This window comes from Mauremys reevesii, linkage group 1 (assembly GCF_016161935.1).
Source record: "Mauremys reevesii isolate NIE-2019 linkage group 1, ASM1616193v1, whole genome shotgun sequence".
Taxonomy (NCBI): Eukaryota; Metazoa; Chordata; order Testudines; family Geoemydidae; genus Mauremys; species Mauremys reevesii.
This window is the reverse complement of record NC_052623.1, coordinates 240,981,183-240,997,760: the sequence shown is the minus strand read 5'-3', so window position 1 is coordinate 240,997,760 and position 16,578 is coordinate 240,981,183. Positions and strand designations below refer to the sequence as shown.

At 41.1% G+C, this 16,578-nt stretch overlaps 1 protein-coding gene and 1 long non-coding RNA gene across 8 annotated transcripts in view; one reads left to right on the top strand and one right to left on the bottom strand.

Moving 5' to 3' along the window:
* Window positions 1-16,578, top strand: part of ABCC9 (ATP binding cassette subfamily C member 9) — a 119,215-nt gene that overhangs the window by 46,066 nt on the left and 56,571 nt on the right. For all 7 annotated transcript variants that reach the window (XM_039482129.1, XM_039482135.1, XM_039482104.1 and 4 more), the window contains 8 exons: window positions 132-266; window positions 2,201-2,363; window positions 3,096-3,136; window positions 3,798-3,940; window positions 9,135-9,243; window positions 10,927-11,037; window positions 11,964-12,036; window positions 13,509-13,614. In XM_039482129.1, the coding sequence (XP_039338063.1) occupies window positions 132-266; window positions 2,201-2,363; window positions 3,096-3,136; window positions 3,798-3,940; window positions 9,135-9,243; window positions 10,927-11,037; window positions 11,964-12,036; window positions 13,509-13,614 (881 nt within the window). The remainder of the gene's footprint in view (window positions 1-131; window positions 267-2,200; window positions 2,364-3,095; window positions 3,137-3,797; window positions 3,941-9,134; window positions 9,244-10,926; window positions 11,038-11,963; window positions 12,037-13,508; window positions 13,615-16,578) is intronic.
* LOC120369178 lies at window positions 7,662-9,756 on the bottom strand. Its single transcript, XR_005582981.1, has 2 exons — window positions 9,697-9,756; window positions 7,662-9,221 (listed from the first exon to the last, which is right to left on the bottom strand). It is a non-coding gene; the product is annotated as an uncharacterized LOC120369178 (long non-coding RNA).

The window sequence follows — 16,578 nt, the reverse complement described above, 5'->3', positions numbered from 1 at the left end:
TTTTATTTAATTCATGCACATTCTATGTATTATTAGACTATATAGTCTGAGAGGATTTTTTTTTTGCACATTGCTGTCTTGTAGGCGTCCTGAAATGTATTCCTTTTCCTGTGCGTCTTTTTCCTCCTTAGATCATAATGGGCGTGATCCTGCTCTATAACTTACTTCGAGTAAGTGCATTGGTTGGTGCTGCTGTTATTGTATTGCTCGCTCCAATACAGTATTTCATAGCTACAAAGTTGGCTGAGGCGCAGAAGAGCACTCTTGTAAGTAATTTATTTTAGTGATACCTGTGGTCCAGTAATTAAAGCAGAGACCCTGGAATTGGGAGTTCTGGATTCTATTCCTGGTTTTTCAAATAATTTGCTGTGTAAATTTGGGTAAGCCATTTAACGTTTTTGTCCCTCAGTTTCCAGATCTGTAAAATAAGGGTAGTAATATTTACCTACTTCACAAGTTGTTTGCAAAGTTATTTGTGATCCACAGATGAAAGGCGCTATAGAAGAAGAAAGTATTATTACTTATAGAAAACTAAGAACTATCTTTTGGGAATGTTTATTATTAATGAAATGAACCACATAATTAATTTTGATTTTTAATTTTTTATTTATTTTTGGGCTGCCAACAAATAGTTTCAATGTAATACAATGGAAACTGTACAATGGTTTCATTTTCAACTGTTTTTTAAGAGGTGCATTAAATACAATATATATTACATTCTCGCTGACATTCCTGAACATTTGAGTTCTGATCATTTGAATACCCTCTCCTCCAATATTCACCTGTGACAATGACATCGAAGATACTCCACTGCGCATGTTCAGTGAGTGTGTTGGGGGAAGGAAGGAGAAAGAAATATCTAACTTTTAGTATAATATTTCTGTATTGTGATTGAAGTTCTACAGAATGGAGAGTTCCTTAACAAGATAGACCCTCATGAGACCATTTATTGTTCAGTTAAATTTGCATGGAAGAAATTCACTCCTGCGCTGTGGGCCAGCACAAAGCTTATGAACTACTCAGGTCCTTCTTAAGCCTTGAAAGTAAGGACTTAGGCCCTGGTCCTCAAATGTATTTAGGATCTTAACTTGTATGAAAAATCAGTGGAAGTTAGGAGGCTAAATACCTTTTGAGGATCTGGGGCTAGGTCCTGATTCAGCAGTTCATCCCTTGTCAGCAAAACATTTAAGCATGTGCTTAAATACTGTACTGAACTTGGGCCTTAAAGTGGTATATGCACCTTGTGCTGACCCTTTTTACAGAGGTGAATTTCACCCCATCTGAGTAGCTTGATCATGTCTATGACTATCTATGCTTTAGATGCCATGGAGCCTATTGTTTTCTAATTCAAATGATGTACTGTATGGAATGTCAGCAATTAATGAAAATGATAAAATATAGAAATGAAATATTAAATCATGTGAATAAGTCCTTTTGAAATAGATCACATCAACTACTCCACCCAAAAGTCTCTTGCATTGCTGAATAACCTCCACGCTCATATTGGATCAGTCCCTATTGCACACTCTCCATCAATGGGAAATGATTCCACAGTCTAATAAAGCTCATTGATTGGAAATTTATCCTAATTTTAAATTTTCTTAATACCTAGACTGTTACCATCTCCCCCTCATATCTTAACTGTCAGTTAGCCAAGCTAAACATATCTGGGCCTGATCCTCAGTTTGATTGACCCCAATGGACGTATGCCAATTTACACTGGCTGAGGATCTATCTTTTATACTTTTTTCAGACATAATTCCCTCCACCCCTTTGATCTTTCTTGTTCTCCGAATTCCTCCCAACTTATTAATGTATTTTGGTAATAATGTGCCCAAAACAGATGAACACAATATTGCAGATGAGGGGCTATTACTTAAATAAATCAATAAAATAAGCACATATTATGTGAATCTTCTGTACGCAGTCCAAAACCGGTCTTTTTGAGGCAATACCACAGTGCAACCTCAAATGTAATTTTTTGTTCATTACCAATTGTCCATCATTTTTCTTCTTCAGTATTATCACTTCCCAGGTTTAGTTCTCTATTTAGATACATAGGTTTCAGGTTATTTTCAATTTCAGTTGCAATACTTTGGCTAATTTTAGAACAAAAGTGAGAGAAAAAAGCATTCTTAATAAAAATAATTTAAAAATATTAATTTTGTAATTTGTAATTTCTTACTTTTTTAATGTAAAGGATTATTCTACTGAGAGATTAAAGAAAACCAATGAGATCTTGAAAGGCATTAAGTTGTTAAAGTTGTATGCCTGGGAGCACATATTTTGCACTAGCGTAGAGGAAACAAGAACCAAGGAGCTCATAAGTCTCAAAACCTTTGCGCTTTACACATCTCTTTCCAGTAAGTAATTCTGTTCTAGGGGCAGTATTGTTTGTAACATAACACTTAGAGATGGATTTGTCTCTCAATAGTAAATTCCTTTTGAGACTTCAGTTGAAGCAAGATACCTGTACTTATGGTAGTGGCTATTTTGTTATGAAACATGATGGAAAATAAAAGACACGATAAATAACACAACAGGAAGCTTGGCATCGTTTGGTCGATTTTGTTACTGTTATTATTTAACTTCAAAAAGTTTTTTGCAACCTTAGTTATGAGATTTTACATTAATAAGTACTGAGATAACATCAGCAGGTGTGATTGGGACAGACCTAAGTTAGGAACTAAAATAAATTACATTCCTTGTAATGAGGTAGAGTTGAAGGAAATGGCCCCAATATTTGTAGTAAATTGTTCTTTCAAAGCAATTTTTGGCTGTGATACATTATAATTCATAGTTCATATGAAAATATTTTATTTCAATTCACTAAAATGTAGAAACTATAACATTTCTTGGTTGGTTTGTTTGTGTATTTAAGATCTAAGTCAGACATGGAAGGAAATTTCTTCCTGCTAAGGAGTTTTCCTTTGGGAGATTTAATGGCTAGGAAACAACATTTAAGGTTGAATTCCTCAGCTAACATATTATTTAACTGACTATGCTTGGATTTGGTATAAAGTATTACAAATTACTATTAAAATGATTTTTGTACAGTTCAAATAGTCCAATGTATATTTTATTTCTTTCCACAGTTTTTATGAACGCAGCCATCCCAATAGCAGCTGTTCTTGCAGTAAGAAAATATTTTCCCCTTTATCTGAAAAGAAATTTAAAACTGTCATTGTTTATATAGGACCTACTTTTCACACAAACAATATGTGAATTAGTATGTCCCTGCTGGCTGCCTAGCAGTATTACACTAACAAACTCAATTCCCAAACATGAATTTACAACACCTGAGATTTGGACTTGTGAAAAGGGAAGCAAACAAAAAGCAACATTAATTTCAGTCTTCCGCAGAAACCAAACAGAATATCAAAATGTGGCTAAACTGGAAGGGGACAGACTATGTTTGAGAATATCTTATTTTGGGCTTTGTATTTTGGGGTGTTGCTGTTCCATTGTCTATGGGTGAAATTTACTCTGGGCCCAGTACAAGGCCTAGACAATTTAAATAATCAAAATAAGTCATGGTTGGACTTAAGTGGGACTTAAGTTTGCACTAGCCCTTTGCACAAAAATGAATTTCATTACTAATGCACTGGGGAAATACCTTTACCCTTCATGCTGGGCAGTAAGAAATGTTTATGCACCAAACACTGAGGTCCTTAATCAGTTTGTACTCAGCCTCTACTCAGGCAGAATATTTCGATAGGTGTTTCCCCCACTGTTTTGAGCCAGCCTGTGTAGCCTGACATCCTTTTCACTAATCTTCTCTTGTTTTGATGTGACAGACCTTTGTGACCTATGAATATCAAAATGAGGAGACACTAAAGCCAGCACAGGCCTTTGCATCACTGTCATTGTTTCACATCCTGGTCACACCACTGTTCCTGCTCTCCACAGTGGTTAGATTTGCAGTCAAGGCAGTCATAAGGTATGGTTGAAACTATAATAAAGAACAGAATTATCAGACATATAGATGAACATGATTTGTTGGGGAAGAGTCAACATGGCTTTAGTAAAGGGAAATCATGCCTCACCAATCTATTTAAATTTTTTGAGGGGTTCAACAAGCATGTGGACTAGGGTGATCCAGTGGATGTAGTATACTTGGACTTTCAGAAAACCTTTGACAAGATCCCTCACCAAAAGCTCTTAAGCAAAGTGAACAGTCATGGGGTAAGAGGGAAGATCCTCTTATGGATCAATAACTGGTTAAAAGACAGGAAACAAAGTGTAGGAATAAATGGTCAGTTTTTGAAATGGAGATAAGTAAATAGCAGGGTCCCCCAAGGGGCTGTACTGGGACCAGTACTGTTCAATATAGTCATAAATGATCTGGAAAGGGGGGTAAACATTGAGGTGGCAAGATTTGCAGATGATACAATATTACTCAAGGTAGTTAAGTCCAAAGCAGACTGCAAAGAGTTACAAAAGAATCTCACAAAACTGGGTGACTGGGTGACAAAATGACAGATGAAAATTAGTGTTGATAAATGCAAAGTAATGCACATTAGAAAACATAATCCCAACTATACATACAAAAAAGATGGGGTCTAAGTGATCTGTTACCACCCACGAAAGAGATCTTGGAGTCACTGTGGATAGTTCTCTGAAAACATCTGCTCAATGTGCAGCAGCAATCAAAAAAGCTAACAGAATGTTAGAAACCATTAGGAAAGGGATAGATAATAAGAAAAGATATGACACTGTATAAAGCCATGGTATGCCCACACCTTAAATACTGCATGCAGTTCTGGTTGCCCCATCTCAATAAAGATGTATTAGAAATGGAAAAGCTTCAGAGAAGGGCAGCACAAATTATTAGGGATATGGAACAGTTTCTGGATGAGGAGAGATTAAAAAGACTGGGACTTTTAAGCTTGGAAAAGAGATGGTTAAAAGGGGATATGATAGAGGTTTATAAAATCATGAACATTAGGAAGTATTATTTACCCTTTCACATAACACAAGAACCAGGGGTCACCTGATGAAAATAGGCAGCAGGTTTAAAACTAACAAAAGGAAGTATTTCTTCACACAACACACAGTCAACCGTGGAGCTCATTGTGAGGGGATGTTGTGAAGGCCAGAAGTATAACTGCGTTCAAAAAAGAATTTGATAAGTTCATGAAAGATGGCTCCATCAGTGGCTATTAGCCAAGATGGTCAGAGATGCAACCCCATGCTCTGTGTGTCCCTAAACCTCTGACTGCCAGGTGCTGGGATTGGATGATAGAGGATAATTGCCCTGTTCTGTTCATTCCCTCTGAAGCTTCTGGTATAGGCCACTGACAGAAGACAGGATACTGGGCTAGATGGACCATTGATCTGACCCAGTATGGCCATTTTTATCTTCTTATATTAAAGAGATCTCTTTACACTTCTCTGAGAAAGAGACAGGATGAAGGCGACTCAACTTGCTTATTCAAAATGATGAAAAGGCATAAAGAAAACAGACGAGACAGTCCGTCTTACTGCATCATATGAGAACAAGGAAATTGTCAATAAAGTCAATGGCTGGAAAAATTATTATTGAGGCAAATCTTGAAGTCCTTACTCCAGGCCAGACTGTCCTGACTTGGATTGTAGCTCATATCTTCCTTCCTAGCCTCACCCATCATGCACTGGCCAGCCACAATGGCTCCCAGCTGGCTAGCAACACTAGAAGGGGAAGAGAGGGAGAAGCTGGGGGATAAACAAAGTGATGGCTATCTAACAGGTCTGTCCCTTGACATCAGGGAGAGCAGCCTACTTCTATTTCTCCCCATTGCAAGGGGTGGAATAGTGACTGTGCTTTATGGTGGAATTATATCCATAACCAGGATCAGCTCTAGGCACCAGCAAAGCAAGCTCCACAATTCCGGGGCAGCATTACAGCCATCCTTTTTTTTTGCTTGAGCAGTTGCACTCTCAGAGCTTGGGGTGGCAAAAAACCTAGAGCTGGCCCTGTCCATAACTCTGGGTCTCTTTTTGGAAAGGACCATTGGCATGAACAGGGGGCAATAGCTCATCTGGAAAGCCATTCTATTCATTAATGTTACACCAGGATAGCAGTAGAATCACTCCTGATGTACACTGGTATGAGAGGAGAATCAGACCCAAAGTGGGCACCAAGGAATTGGATAGCTCATCAGGGAACGATGCGCTTCTGTCTGCTCTGAGTTCTGTGAAAAGGTTGTGACTTTGAGGGGATTGTGATGCTGAGGCTGCATTCTGGGTTCCCACTCACAAATTACAGGAAAGAGATGGAGGAGAGGGGGGCCTGGCCTGCCAGACTGCCTGGACACACCTTGGTGGGGTTATAGAGTAGCATGGAAGAACAGTGGGGAAGGTGGAAGGAGAGGGAGTGTAACAGTTCAGGGCAACTGCACCTGTATTTCCCCCTCTATAGTCCACCAAGGGCACCCACTCTCAGGCTTCCATCTCTACAGGCAGCTGTCAGCTGTCTTGGGTGGAGATATGTGTGTCACTCCCTCCTGACCAGGGTATTTCCGGGATGCACAGTTCCCTGCCTACACTGTGAATTCCCCAATAAGTCAGACTGCCTAAGGAGGCCTGCCTTGCTTTTCTTCTCCGAAGCTATAAGCAGTGTAAATGCCCACAGTTACAAGGTAACACAGCTTTTTTCAAAGCAAGAACATTTATTCTGGAGATGAAAGCATTACAGAGAAAATATATTAAAAAGAACCTACACACATGCTAATAAGCTTACCAGAGATCACCCCAGTTCCAACAGGGGCTCCAGTAGGAGTCAGCCCTTCATATCCCACCAGACTGTTTCTCTGTGGTTACAAGTTCATGACGGCATTGGCTCAGAACAAGCACTCCCATGAATCTGTGAGCTACTCCTTTATACACTTTGGCCCTCTGATCTTGTCCTCATTTAACTGGTGATCAGCAGACAAAGGTCCCCTTCTCAGGGTGAAGATTCAAAAGGCTGAGTTCTTGCATAACCAAGGGGTACATTTGCAAACAACTCCTAGAGATTTCCTGGGAAACCCACTTAACTTTAAAAGTTCATTCTTGTCTAACCTATTGTTTCAAATAGTCTTTTGACACTCATAACACTTCTCATTATATTAGCCATGTCTTTCCCCTAGGGACATTACATACATTCCCACAATAATACATAAATGTTCACATTTTTAATACAAAGAACTCCTAAAATAGTTAAACTTAATTCAATACAAATGTTGGCATACTGTGGGGATATGTATCAGAGGGGTAGCCGTGTTAGTCTGGATCTGTAAAAGCAACAAAGAATCCTGTGGCACCTTATAGACTAAGAGACGTTCTGCAGCATGAGCTTTCATGGGTGAATACTTTTCTCTGCACTTCTTGCATCTGAAGAAGAGTGTCAAGCTCATGCTGCAGAACTGCTGTCTCTTAGTCTATAGTGCCTTTTGTCTTTTGTTCTTTAATGTATGTTTAACTTAATTCAATGAGGTTTGTCTAGGATATAACAGGAAATTGCCATATGTGCTACAGGGAGAAGCACTGGTGGAAAATCATAGAAGTCACAAAATCTGAGATTTTATCAAACTTTGCCATGATTTCCCAAAATATATAGCCTGACAGAACAGCTCCCCTAGTGGTGAGTGACTGAGCAATTCCTCTCTAGTTTGCTGGTTAAGAGATGGAAATGTATTGTCCTCTGTTGATTCTGCAGTGGCCTATGTGAAAGGAATTGCTGTCTCAGTGTAGTTACACAGGTGTATGTATCACAAAACTACCACCACAGCTGGCACAAATTGACACCCTCACTGACAGAGATGCCATGCACTGACAGGATCTGAAAACTGAGCTAAACTTCCCACCCTCAGACATAGTCCCTCCAAGTCCAGGTTGAGGGACTCTGGCAAAATATTGTATTGTTGCTGCTGCCTCTGTTTGGTGGATAACAATAACAACAAACAACAAACCCCAGGACATTAGTCTTCTGAGTCCTCCCTCCCCATTCACTAACGAATTAAATAATCAGTGTTTTGTTGAAGGGGCAACAGGGACACATCAGAGATTTTTTCTGGGTTTAAAATGATTTCAGACTCATGGAAAATCTCATGCCTCTTTATAAATCACTTTAGCCTCCCCATCACTCCTCCTCCCTCTGTGCTATGTTTAGTGCTCTCCTAATATCCCCGTGGTGTGTGTGTTTCACTTACTATCCTTAGCCACCCCAAAGGACATTATTGAAAGACCCTATTTGCCAAAACAAACCTCACCCATTGGAAAATTTATTTCCTATCATCTTTCTCCCATGAACCTAGAAACTCTCAAGTGCAGAGGCATGAGGAATGTGTGCTTGGCCACTTCATGCCCCCCATCATCAATCATATAAATTGATAGGATCAAGTGCTTGTCCCTGATATGAATAAGTTCTTAGACTTTGGCCAGACCAGTTATTTCACTTTAAAAATTAGCATAGCTCTGGTGGCAGAAGAGTTTTTGCCTGTGGCTGAAATAAATGTTTGACCCATGCCTTCTAAGGCAGTAGGTCAATGTCATTGCATGTTCTTTAGTGCATTCACATAATAAGAGTTACATTGATTAGTGTGTCCGTTCCTTATGGAGTTGGCTCAGATTCCTCCCACTGCCTGTTGAAGAGGTTCCTGTCACACTGTGTGGTGATAAACTCTGGATTTGGATATACTGTAAAGGGCTTGTCATTGTCACGCTTCTCTCGCTAGTTGGTTGGGCTTTCCCCTTTGCTACATGCCCCTGGGGTGAAGTGAGGACTGAGGCAGCCCCAAAAGGTTAATGAGTAACTGTGCAGATTATTTTTTTAAAAGAATAACATAGCAAGAATAGCATGTGTTCTGCAAGCCACAGAGCTCTTGCTGGTGGATTGCAGAGAGCTGGTTAGTCACATGGTGTCAGCTCTTCTCCTCATTTCCAGTTGTTCTTATTGCAATACAATAAAGTTTGAAAATGCATTAACTCCTTTCATACTGTTCTTTTTTCCATGCAGATAATTGCCACAAGGATGCTATGCAATCCAAAAGGGAGTGGAGGTAGTCCATGCAATCATGAAGTTTGAGTATTCTGATCCGGTGATTGGAGCACAGATCATTACAAGCTTACCCATGGAAATCTGGCATTCACTCATTGTCTTTTTTTTTTTAAAGCGTACAGAAGCTGAATGAATTTCTCATAAGTGATGAGATTGGAGATGACAGCTGGAGAACTGCAGAAAGCTCTGTGACCTATGAATCCTGTAAGAAGCATACAGGACTTGTAAGTTCTCTTTTCTGACATGGCAGCTCAAAAAGGGGGAGACAGCATGGCCAAGTGGAGTGGATGCTGACCTGGGACTCAGGAGACCTGGCTTTTGAGTCTGGCTTTGCCACTCACCAACTGTCTAACTTGGGGAAGTGTGGCAAATTGCCAGCACTATTATGCCAGCACTATTATGGTGGGTCTCACGCTTTCTCTTCTTTGGGGGGGTTCAGGGCACCATTTCTTGCCCCTAAATTGGAATATTAATTGCCCCACTAGTGTCCTAGAGGAGGGGAGTGGAGAAGGAGGGACCTGGGCCCACCCTCTACTCCAGGTCCCAGCCCAGGGGCCCTGAGGATAGTGGTGAACACTTGAACTGACGGTTCCTTCCCCTGGGCTACTTCCCTCTCTTGCCCTTCAGCTTGTGGGGGGCTTTCTGCCCTCCCTCTGCACAAGCCAGGTGCCCCTTACCTAGGGTCTAGGACTTCTTAGCCCACCACAGCACTTCTCCAAACTGTCCTCCGCTTCAACACCAATTCTTTCTGCTCCTACTCCCACACTGTCTGATTGAAGCAGGGGGTTTTATCATGTGACTGACTGCAGGTGCTGTAATTGGCTTCAGGTGCTCTAATTGGCATCAGGTGCTCTAGTTAATCTATAGCAAACTTTCTTTCCCTTACAGGGAATAAGGCTCCCTTCTAACCCTCTCCTGCTGTCCTCTGGCCATGCTGTATCACAGGAAGTCATTTTATCTCTCTGTGCTTCCAGTTTCTTTCTATCCTTTGCCTATCTTGCCTGCTTAGGGTGTGAGCTCCTCAGGAGAGAGGCTCACACTATATGTTTTTACAGCGGGGCAGGCCCCTGCTCTTACTTAAGCATTAATAAAAAAGAAAAACTTTAAGAAATGACTTGATTGATGTAGCTTTCAGACTTGGCCCTCTCAGTTTTAGTTTATTGTTCTAAATATCCCATGTAGCCTTCATGTTGTTACAAGGATTGAATTCTTTCTTTACTTTACTGCCTGTGATGTGCCAGATTCTTTCCAGACATTCAAGTAGGGTCAGTTACTGCTTCGAGGAGCTCACAATCTAAAGACAGACAAAAATTATGTGGGGAGGGAGAGGAAAGAATAAGCAATGTATGTAGAAGTCAGATTGATTCTCTGTAAGCAGCCCAGCAAAAGTGAGTCTTTAAGAGGGACTGAAACAGAGTAGGAGCTTTGCAGACAAGCTCAGGAAGGTTGTACCATGCCTAAATGGTCATGTGGAAGAAGTTACAGAGGTGACTGAGAAGCTAAGCTGACAAATGGGAGGATGAGGCTGGGTAGATTTGAAGAGGACTGGGAGCAACATTGAACTTAACAAAGAAGGATAAGGAGGATGGGGCAGAATTATGTAGAGCACTGCAGATGCTGACAAGAAGTTTAAATTAGATAGTATAAAAGATGGGGGGATTTGAAGAGACTCCACTGACTTCAGAGGCAGTTGATGGCATTCAGCCCCTTGTGAGAGGCGCTTAGCTCATCACAGTGTTTTGCCTTCGTTACAACACATGTTGAAATGCCCTGTTACTATTCACATGGTCTTCTCTTGACCTAGATTGGTAGGAGGGAAGAGAACAGGCTATTTTGTTTCAAAGGAACCTGAATGTTGTCATCTTATGAGAATTTCAGCTTCCTTCTTTCTGTGCTTTTTCATGTAGCATACCAAAGCCATAAACAGGAAACAGCCCTTACGGCATCAGCTGGACAGCTATGAGCAGCCACCGAGGAGACAGCTACGTCCCTTCGAGATAGATGATATCGCAATCAAGGTAGTTTGAATTCATGGATTCATTCTTCACATGGAGGGGAGCCTCATGTTCTGGAGTAAACTGGTAACAAAGTGCCCAAATCCTGCAGTCCTTCCAAAAGCAAATCTTTCACTGCAAGAACAGGTGTAAAATACTTGGATAAAAGTGTGCTCAAAATACATTTACACCAGACTATTTGCTGGAAATCATCTGTTTCCTTTAATGCCTCTATTTTTCCTCCGTAGCAAGTGATATTGTGATTCGGAAAGAACAAGAACCACATGATCAAATATACTATAGGTTCTTCTTTGAGTTCCCCCTGCTAGCCCACTCCCAGACTCAAAGTTTTTATACCATAAGGTCATTTTTCACATTCATTGCTGATGTGGGTAAAGCTTTTGTCTGAACATGCACTAACTGTTCCCACAAGTTCTGACTAGATTCATACTAAATAGATGCACAGGTTGCAAACACGCCCTTTGGTCCAAGTTCTGCCTATGGATGCCCTTCTTCTGTGAGGGAGAATAGCCCATAGCCCTGTTAACTTCAAAGGGAGTGTACAAATCCAAAGGCAAAATATGGCCCAGTGTCTACTTTTTTTTGTCCTCTGTTAACCTTGTGAGTATCCTGTTTATACTCTGTGTGCTCCATCTCTTCCCTTGATAATGCTGCATGGATTTTTCTCTGCAAGAGGTGATGAGGCCTATGAGTTTTACCTGGAGACTGACCCTTTAATAAAGGGATGTTCATACAATATATGCACGAGTTGTTTTTCCTTCACAATCTTTGCGTTGTTTTGCCATCTCCCCTTATTTGACTTGCACTTTTTATGTGACCATACTTGAATGTGTTTTATCACATTTTAAAAAGTGATCTTTTCCTTTTAATCCAATTGTAAATTATTTATTGAGGTGTTTGCACTTCTAATATATGAAATTATTTTGTAGGTGACCAATGGATATTTTTCATGGGGAAGCGGCTTAGCCACATTATCCAATATAAACATTAGGATTCCAACAGGTAGGATTAATGTGCACCTTAAATGCTAAACATGTGAAACTGTGTATTTGCTGTAATGACCATTCCTTGCATACATAGTCCAAAGCACAAAGGAACATAGGGTTGGAAGGGACCTCGTGGGTCATGGAGTCCAGTCTCCTGCTATCACCGGCAACTTTGCCATATGATCACATGAATAAATTTATCAAGATCTGTCTTGGAACAAGTTAGGTTGTGTGCCCCCACTACTTCACTCAAAAAATAAATGTGAACAGATTGGTGTCAATGTAACACCAACAACCCCCCTGTTGTCAGCATGCAGAATTGAACCTAGGACCTTAGTGCATGAGCCTGTACTGTACAAGCTAAAACCCAACTACTTGTTAGCCAACACTGTAGAGCAGACTCATTAATTGCTCTCTAAGTGGTCTTGGTGCCACTAGATGGGACAGAACACCACACCCAGAAGTTGTGTGGGTTACATCAAGAAATATAAAGAGAAGGCTGTAAAAGGTTAAGAAATCTAGTTCATGGAACTAGATTATAACTCCAAAAAATGAAAAAATAATGGATAGAAATAAAAATGTCCACACTGGGTCGTACCAATGATCCATTCAGCCCAGTATCTTGTCTTCTAACAGTGGCCAATGCCAGATGATTCAAAGGGAATGAATAGATCAGGGCAATCATCAAGTGATCCATCCCCTGTTGTCCAGCCCCAGCATCTGACTGTCAGAGGCGTTGGGACACCCAGAGCATTGGATTGCAGCCCTCACCATCTTGGCTAATAGACATTGATGGACCTACCCTCCATGAACTTACCTAATTCCTTTTTGAACTCATTTATAGTTTTGACCTTCACAATATCTGCTGGCAACGAATTCCACAGGTTGACTGATCATTATGTGAAGAAGCACTTCCTCGTGTTTGTTTTAAACATATGGCTAATAATGAAAAAAATTGCCAGTTTCAAAACAATAGGTCTACTTGGCCATCAGTGCATGTGTATATAAATAAAACAGACAACAGCATAACCAAGGCAGTATGGAGAGGAATTTTAAACAGGCTAATCACACAAAATGGTAGTTATTAAAAAGTGCCAGAGGTGTTAAAATACACCCCCCCACACACATACACAAACACACAATTTGGCAAGGCAAACCCACATAGGAAACTTGGGGTATTGTTATTAATTTTAATAATTATTACTATAAAACTTTGGTTCCCAAGATCAGTCTCTCAATAAATCACTCAGTATTGTTGTTTTTTTAATATATAGATTCCAGCAGGTTTATACAGTACACTTACATCATAGAGATACTGTATGCCTGAACCTTTTCTTTCAAAATTAGCTCACAGGTGGATACACACGAAATTGCCATTCACAGAATATAAAGGGTAGCAACAACTGCAGGAAGCTATTTTTAATTTTTACTGGATTAGTGTTCTATCATTTGATTCTCCTTTCTTTATTTGGTTTATGATTATTATAGGTCAGATGACAATGATTGTGGGTCAAGTTGGCTGTGGGAAGTCTTCACTTCTTCTGGCTATACTTGGTGAGATGCAGACTCTGGAAGGAAAAGTTCACTGGAACAAGTAAGTTTCCAATAGCTTCTAATTGCTGTTTTAATTTTAAGCACCAACACCTCATAATAAGAAATGTAGAGCATGTTAAATCATCATCCAAAATCCTCCCTGCAAGCCTTTACCAGTACATTCACACCAGATCTATTGTGATGCAGCTGGTGATGTTTCATTTGTGACAGAAAGTGAGAGCTTGAGCTGGGCAAATAATTGATTTTTCAGTTCAGTGGCAGTTCTGAATTTTTTTTTTAAAAATGCTTTGGGTTGAACCAAATCTGAAATATTTCAGCATTTTTGGTGAATCAAGAAAGCCTGTTTCAGAGTGTGAATTTGAACCTAGGTCTCCTATATCCCACCTGAGTGCCCTCACCACTGGGCTAAACATTATTAGGGGTGCTAGGGAGAGAAAGGGAAGGAGAGATAGCAACCAGCACCATCATCACCACCTCTATCAGCACTCCTCTTCCACCTCCAACCATTTTGTGAATGGCTGAAACTATTCATGTCAGATTCACAAATAGTCTTGGGCTGATCAAAACTGTATTTTTCATCAAATAAGCTCTTAGTCTGAATAAATTCACCCCGCCCCAGTAGTAGATTTACAGCATGGTGCTTGAATGAAGGGATGGAAAGGGAATCTGAATATAGTTAAAACCTGTTGAGTAGTTAGTCTCAAATACACTAACCTTATTTTATGACCTAAATGGAAAGAATCGATCACTCTATGCATGGGCGGTGGGTATAGTAGGCCAGGGGATGCTAAGCCTCCCCAACCCAAAGCCGTAGCCCTGCCCACACTCCACCCCAAGTCCCCGTCCTTGCTCCACCTCTCCCCAGAAGCCGGTGGGGGCTCAGCATGAGCCAATGACCTGGAGCTTGGGACTCGGGCTGGCCAGCAACTCAGGGGCAGTTCAGGCCACAGTCGGAGTCTCAGGGCTATTCTGGCTCTGGGCGAGGGGGAGTGGGTTAGAGGCAGGGCCTCAAGTGTATGATACGGGGGTAAGCCTGCGGCCTTGGGTGGGGGGGGGGCAGAGGGCTAGCCTGCATGAATGAGGGGTTCACCCATTGCCTATGACTCTAAATGTAAAACATGTGCTATGCAGTACAGTGTAATGCATCCGGGGTGAAATCCTGGCTCCACCGAAGCCAATAGGAGTTTTGCCATTGATTTCAGTGGAGTCAGGATTTCACCGCTGGTATATGATCTTCCTCCACTGAGCATTCTTTCCATGTCCATTCCATCTCAGACTTGCCATAATGCAAGTACATTGGTCTATAATTTGCCTTAGCAAACAGTGACACCAGTGCCAGTAGCATTGCTTCAGACACTTTTCAAAACTTTTTAAACATTTTTGTAGCTTTGTATTACTAGGGGTTGATGCATCTTTTGAAAATTCAAAATTTCAGTGAATTTTTTTTGACTGGCTCTGCTTATTATATGTGTCCTTACCATTTGTTTCTCCATCCTGTGGCTGTGGTGGTTGTTGATGCATAGGACCAACTTTGTGGGTGTATTTGAATAGTTTATCACACCAAAAAGTTGGAATAGATCTCAAGGTCACTTATGGCTTGAAACAGATCTGAATAGACACAAATTTTAAGAAAGTTCAGATCTTGATTTGGATCCAAAATTTGTGGATGGCCTTGTCATTTTAAAACAGGCTTATTCAAAACCCTGGATCCAATCATACTCAGATGTTGGAAAAGTTTGGAGAAAGAGCTGGACATAAAGTTTGTGTCTCTGGCCCATCTTTATTTTTAACTGATGCTATAATCAAATATCTTCTTATAGTACGGGATATGCATTTATATACTGACTACTGATCTTATCTTCAAATGGAGAAAAAAGATGTGAACTGCATTCATCGTTTGACACTTAGAAATGATATCATGCTTTGGAAGTATGTTTCATCAGATGGCTTTGCTGACCAGTAATGTTTCACACAGTGCTACTCAAACCTATGAAATGGTTGTGAAAAAATTCCTCCATCCCCGCCAAAGAAAATGAGGATAAATGAAAGGGATGGGGTATTTCACAAAGATAAAGGACAAAGCCATATTCTAGTTTTGGATTAATGTCTAGGCCTAAGTAGGCTGATCTTTACAGTTTTCACATTACCGTGCTACAGGTAGCATGTAGAGGAGGGCATGCCAAAAATCTCATTGAATCTGATTTGTTCAGGGGCCTGTGCTGAATACCAGCACAGAGTAAGTAGAGGATGATATTCCTCTTTGGATTTTTTGGAATTCACATCTATGGAAACAGGATGAGATACCCACTCCAGAGGTGAAAGTAAGCTGGTATGGTTCGGTACGGTGTGCCGGCAAGAGCGACGGCCGGAGCCCTGGGCCCTTTAAATCGCCACCAGAGCCCCAGGATAGCAGTGGCAGCTGGGAGTCCTCGGGCTCCGGTGGTGATTTAAAGGCCCTGCCCCTTCCGCCCGAGGCCCTACCCCTTCTGCCCAAGCCCCCCCCACCTTGCTCAGGACCCCAGCCCTGCCTACCAGTAAGTTCCTTAAGTTACTTTCATCCCTGTCCACATCCCCTGTGTGTGATTGAGTCGGGGGGCTCTGAAGTAGCTGAGCAGAGGCAACTGTGGAGAAAGCTGCTGGGAGAGGCTGGGGGGCCCTACAGTGGACCCACAGTTATGCAGAACTAGTGTATGAGAATCCCTGTATAGGGGGCTCCGTAGGACAGCAGCAACTCTTGCAGCTCATAGTTAGGGGAAGGTGGATGTGAAGGGGATGGGCTGCAACCCACTTCATGGCCTGTGATTTTGGAGATGAATTCTGTTCTCCCAACTCTCCCACCCAAAGCTCATGTCCTTGGGTTTTGTCTGTGGAAGGAGGGATGAATTTCACCCAGAGTGATCAAAATGGCATGGCCTGTTCTTTGAATATTTATCTGTTTGATCATTTTCCCAAAAAGCAGCTTTTTCAAGCTCGATAGTTTTCCTCTTCCTGTCCATGTGTGGCA